The 6425-nt window shown below is 34.3% G+C and overlaps 1 protein-coding gene across 1 annotated transcript; it reads left to right on the top strand.

Annotated features, from left to right (window-relative positions):
• Positions 1-3673: 3673 nt before the first annotated feature.
• On the top strand, positions 3674-5215 carry LOC149813525 (SNF2 domain-containing protein CLASSY 3-like). Its single transcript, XM_089991138.1, has one exon. It carries the CDS (start codon positions 3674-3676, stop codon positions 5213-5215), a length of 1542 nt encoding a protein of 513 aa, XP_089847264.1.
• Positions 5216-6425: the final 1210 nt, after the last annotated feature.

Raw genomic sequence — 6425 nt, forward strand, 5'->3', positions numbered from 1 at the left:
GTGATTGGCAGTTTAACAGCTAGGAAAAACTGAAATTTTACTACTTTACCTAATGGCATAATTAGCCAATGATTGATTTACTAATTTAATATATGGCAACAAGAACAGAAATATATCAAAGAAAATTAAGCCAAAATGAAAGATTCCACTCCTTTCATCCTTAAATTATGAAAGAATAAACATATATGATACTTCTGTCCCTGTAATGTGCATTACACTCCTAAAATTCATGTAACTACCCCTATTTCAATGAAAAAGGTTTAAAGCACACCATAATCCGAAAGGTGTTTCATGTAAAATATAAAATTCTTATCAAGTGAACAAATTTGCACCAAATGCATGTCTCTCTCTCTCTCTCTCTCTCTCTCTCTCTCTCTCTCTATATATATATATATATATATATATATATATATATATATATATGATTGGTTCCCCTTACCCATCCATACAATGTGGAGAGTTAATTTTTCAATTTTTTTATTTTTTTGGTTCTTTTTTTGGAATATGAGCATACAGATGTGAGAGATGGTTTGTTTAGTATGGATCAACTCTATGACCATCCAAATCACTTTTTAACTTATGCAATTCAGTGGAAAATTATTGTAATTGTTTCTCATATATATATACATCTAATTTTACTCCCATGAAGTGTTCGTTACATGCTATTCATAATGGAGAACCTAATGAAATGGCCTCCTTTGTAGCTGGCAGTTGTGTCCATGTGATATGATTATATTCCTGTCCATATTGCAAAAAAAAAAACTATAGACACCAAAAACACAAGCCAACATACCTCGTTCAACAGGAATAGTTGGTCTGGCAATGGAATCAATATCAGCCAATCCAATAATTACTATATATATAATTGGATCATTGAAATGCTCTTCAGGAAACAAAATATTTTAGCACTAACCTGAAGTAGGGAAAAAAGCCTCTATAAATCTGAAAGAAAAAGAGAAAAAAAAGAAAGATACCTTAAAAGAATTTAGCACTAACCCAAAGAAGAGTAGAACCTTTATGAATATGAAGGGAAACAACATAAAGTGAGCTAGATGTTTTAGGTATATTAGATCATGAGTAAAAAATCACTAGGAGTTTGGAAGGTTAAAAAGGTAAAACAGAGACCTAATGTCATAAATAAAATTAAATGAGGATAAGGTGAGGGAGAAATGAGAAAGAAATTAGGGATTGAACACTGTTGGTCCAAGGGAGGGGAATGCTGTAATTTTTCCATATCTTTTGGGTTTTTATGGTTAATATTTTATTTGATGTTAGTCACTGACAATATCTATTGATGTTGGCTGCTGTAAAAGGAATACACCAGTGAAGTTATAAGGGAATGACAACTAACTTACACCTTGAAACGATTGATTGTCACAAGCTCATACTTCAGCTTGTCCTGAGCTCTAATGTCATGCAGATATTCTAGGAATGATACAGATGAAGAAACCAAACTTGCTTCATTAAATAATATAGAACTCTCTAGATTGCAAGAAATGCCTTTTATGCACCCAATATATATATATATATATATATATATATAGTAGAACGTAGGTGCTTGCGATACGTGCTTGATGGGTTTTTCAGGTCTTTTTCGTTTTATTTTTAAATTCTGACCATACAGATGTGATCTATGTACTTGATTTTATAGGGATCAGCTCTTTAAGTGTTCGATTTCGACACATGGGTGGGTTTTTAAAAGGTTCGAAAAATCAACGGTCCAAAATCTTTGTAAAATTTTTAGGCTCCAAATATCATTTTTTTCATCGAAAACACATGATCAAGGTGTGGATTCCTCATAAATCAACCATGCCCAACACATTTATGGGGTTGGAACTGCGAAAAAAACACTGGAAGAGTAGAAAAGCCCATCAAGCATGTATCGCAAGCACCTACGCTTCATTTTGCCTTCCGTGCCCGTGTCGACATGCGCTGACACCTGAACATGCCATTTTACCCGTCGTACATACTAGTTTGTATTCAATTTATAATTTATAATTATATTTTCAGTTTATAACTTTATATTTTCAGTATATAATATATATTTTAGATATAGCATATATATTTAGATTATATTCAGTTTATTTTAAATTTATTTTGTATTTATGTGATATTTAATATATATAGCTGTGTCCCCGTACCTGCATTTTTTGAAATTGTTGTGTTGTTCCCTCCGTACATAGGGTGTAACAGTGGACGCTCTTCCATTGAATGAATGTCGGACACGCTGGAGGCATTTAGTGGCAGTCTTTGACCGCTGCTAGCTAAATGCCTCGGCGGAAAAATGGCATTTAATGGCGGTTGAGAACCGACCACCGCTAAAGGTCATTTTTTTATAAAATAAGCAGTGGGCACACGCCCAATAACAGTGGATGACTTATGTCGTCCACTGTTACGCCCTACTATATATTATAATGGATGCTAATATATACATTATTGTATAGTCAAATGACTTGACTCTAATAGCACAATTTGTATTCTTAATGTTGCATTGCTAAATATGAATTCTGATGTACTCGTGGTAGCCTTGTGCATTTGTTGTTTTTGGATTATTTCTTTGGTGGGGTGGCAGTTTATCCTGTTTGGGCACATTGTCTCCTTTAATTTATTGCATTTTAAGTCTTACCCCCTCTGTGCAACCCAGCATACACAAACACAAAAAAAAAGGAAAAGAAAAAAAAGGGATACTACCTAAGATGAATGGTTTTCAATGCTTAAGCCTGGGTCCAAACTATGTGTCTCATTGTCTATGAATCTGAAATCTGTATTTTGCTTTTCATCTTTTGGTATATAAAAAGTTGTCTCAGTGTTATGACGATTTCTATTGCATGATCTCTTGAACCTTATCCATTCCCTTTGAGTACTTCTATTTATTTCATTCTCCTTTTTTAAAAATTTTCTCTCTTCTTCCTTTTGTTCCTAGGAGTTGAAATAAGACTTTATTTGTAATATATCATTTTCCATCTTTGCAAGTTGCTGATGGGTTTCTGAAAGAACTTGAAAGTTAATACAAACCTCATAAGCTGCACTTGTTGAATGCAGGCTGAGTCAAATATGAATTTTTTACAGTATGTAACTGATTCACCAGCCTGTCAGCATCAATTCCTTCTCAACGAACAAATTGGTATTGTATGCAGAATCTGCAATTTTGTGAAGTTGGAAATTAAGTATACTATGCCACCAATGGTATGTAATGTATCAACACATGATTCTTTTGTTTGTAGCAGCTATGAGTAATGGGTTCCCTTAGCATTTCAAGTTAAAGTTTGCAGACTATATGATTAATATGTTCATAATTTTATATTGTCAGGTTAAACGCATATATGGAAAACCAAGCAAGAGAGCTTCATTTGAAGGAGAGGACATTTCAGCATTGGATGAATTTGATTGTCAAGAATTCAATGACTATAACCGTAATTCAAATGCTTTCTCTGGTGGAACTGTTTGGGATGCTATTCCTGACCTGAAAAAGAAAATGTTCCAACACCAAAAAGAAGGTTTCGAGTTTATTTGGAAAAATTTAGCAGGTGGCATTGTCTCTGAAAATTTGAAGTCCAGTGATTCAGATGATATAGGTGGTTGTTTGATTTCACATGCTCCAGGTACTGGAAAGACACTTCTAACTATGGCATTTCTCCAGTCATTCCTTCATTTTTTTGATGATTGTAGACCAATGATTGTTGCTCCAGTCACTTTACTCTCCACTTGGGAAGGAGAGTTCAAAAAATGGGGAATTGCGGTGCCATTTCATATTCTTAACCATAATGATTTCTCAGGGAAGGAAAATGGTTCTGCCTTGGAGTTATTTTCAAGAAAACAATTGAAATTAGGGCATGATAGAAAGAAGAATTTGCAACGTCTAATAAAAATTTTTTCATGGATCAATAAGAAGAGCATTCTAGGAGTAAGTTATAGTCTGTTTTCAAAGCTCGTTGTGGAAAAGAAACATGCTGACGGAGAAGGTCAAGCAATAAGGAAGCTACTTCTGGAGTACCCAGGTTTGCTAGTTCTTGATGAAGGGCATATTGCTAGAAACAAGTTTAGCAAACTCTGGCAATGCCTTAAACGTGTTAAGACCCAGCGCCGTATCATGCTATCTGGGACACCTTTCCAAAATAACTTTGATCAGCTCTTTAACACTTTTTATTTAATTAGGCCAAACTTTGCAGAAGGCATTTTTGAGAAATTTAAGGACCATCGATGTTCTTTAGATGTTGACCAGAATGAGAAAGAGGGCCTCTTACAGGAAATAAATGAGACAATACTTAGGCGTACTTTTGCAACATTTTCAGAAGGCATTGAACCACAAGAAAATAGTTCAAAGCTAAAAGAGCTTAGATTAATAATTGATCCTTTCATCCATGTCCATGAAGGAACTATCCATGAGCTTCCTGGATTAAGAGATTTTTTTGTTTATCTATATCCATCCACTCTGCAAAGATGCATTCTTGATAAGTTACCTGAGCGGAGCAACTTTGATTATGACCATAAAGTGTCTTGCATTTCTGTTCATCCATCCCTTCTCCTGGAAATTGGTGATGAAAAAGATCAAGCCATCATCCAAGAGCATAAGTCAGATCTGTCAAATGGACAACTCAGTGATGGAGTTAAAGTAAGATTTGTCATTGAGCTTGTTCAGCTTTGTGAAGCTATGAACGAGAAAGTCTTGGTTTTTAGTCAATTTGTCCTCCCTCTTTCCATTATCAAAACTCATCTGATTTCTTTCTTTGGTTGGACTGATGGGCTGGAGGTGTTGCATCTTGATGGAAGTATTACTGATCAGAAGCGGCGCCAGTCTTTGATTCGTACTTTTAATGATATATCAAATGAAGTAAAGGTACTGCTTGTTTCAACAAAAGTGTGTGCTGAAGGGATTGATCTGACTGGGGCTTCAAGAGTGGTTTTGCTTGATCTTGTTTGGAATCCTTCTGTGCGAAGACAAGCAATCAGTCGAGCTTATAGGATTGGACAGCAGAAGGTTGTGTATGCTTATAATCTAATTACATCGTCTACTTTGGAGGAAAAGAAGTACAACATACAGGATATAAAGGATAAGTTCTCCCAACTGGTGTTTTCAACAGCTACAAAGAATGATACACTAATAGATACACTGAAGGACTGCAAAGATAAGGTTCTGTGTGAACTGATTGAGCGGGACAAGTCTGCATGTTTATTTCAAAGAGTTTTTGAACTTCAGTTTGGTCAGGAGCATTGAACTGTATCAATGGATGTTGCTTTTTCCTCTGCTTTAGGTTTTAAGTATTGCTCAGCTTTAGTATAGTTTTCTCAAATGCCAATTGAAGTTGCTACGTTGTAGCAAAAACTATTAATTTCTTCTCTGCCTTCAAGATTGTGGGTGCTGCCTCCAGGATGCCTGCCTTCCTCTTGATGGGGCCAAATTACTCATACAGGTTTTCCCTACTCTTCCTCTTTCCAAATTGATTATTTTTCCTTTGTTTTTTCTCCTATGATCTTTCTTTTTCTCTTATCTGTTTTTTGTTTTTCATGCTTATGTCCTGCTGGTTGTGGAAGGAACTGCAAGCAAGGAATTCAATATTCCAAGGTCAGTGTCTTGTTTCTTGAATTTTTTGAGTCAAGAACACAAACTAACAAATTTGTGAACTGGGTGGAAATTGCAAAAAAAAAAACTCTAAGAGTCCATAGTATATGCTGGGAATCTATCACTCTATCATCAATTTTTGTTTTCACTGCTACTAATTTACTATTCTTATGGTTTTTTTTCCTAAAATTTGTTTAATATGATGAACATTTTATCCAGTTCAACTGTGTAATCCTGATGGGCGACATTGATTCTTTTTCAGTTAGTGTGTGGAATCTCATATCAAGGTTTCTTGTAATAACTTTTTGAAGTGTTTAAAAAAAAGTTGCCTTTTTTCCCTGATACACTGTAGGGATGCCACCAATTCTATGTTAAGAGTGTGAAACTATTTTGAGAATCACTTTTAATTCACCAAATTCTCTTTTCATGGTGAATTCTTTGTTTCAATTAGGCTGACCTTTTGGTTCAGAGTTTATGAGCTTTGATCTATGTAGTAGTCGATGTTTTCTATCAAAGAATATCTCAAGTTTCTTTTTTCCTTTTTATATTTGTTTGGACTTCTTAACAGTTATGCTCATAACATAATAAAGAAGTTATTTCTAATTGTTCTATTATTTTGATTAATAGTGTTTCTCCACCCACAAAGTTATGATTTGTGTTACACGTAATGGAAGAATCATGGTCTATTATTTTTTTCTAGAATATGAACTTGTCTTTTGCCTATGAAAAGACATCTGCAAGTTGTTAATATATATATATATATATATATATATATATATATCCATGAAGATATATAATCATATATATTGTCTGTTATGTAATAGGTAATGCTCTCTAGGGGCATTTTTGTCTTGTTATTTTCATG

This window comes from Nuphar pumila, chromosome 16, assembly GCF_984573655.1.
Source record: "Nuphar pumila chromosome 16, dmNupPumi1.hap1.1, whole genome shotgun sequence".
Taxonomy (NCBI): Eukaryota; Viridiplantae; Streptophyta; class Magnoliopsida; order Nymphaeales; family Nymphaeaceae; genus Nuphar; species Nuphar pumila.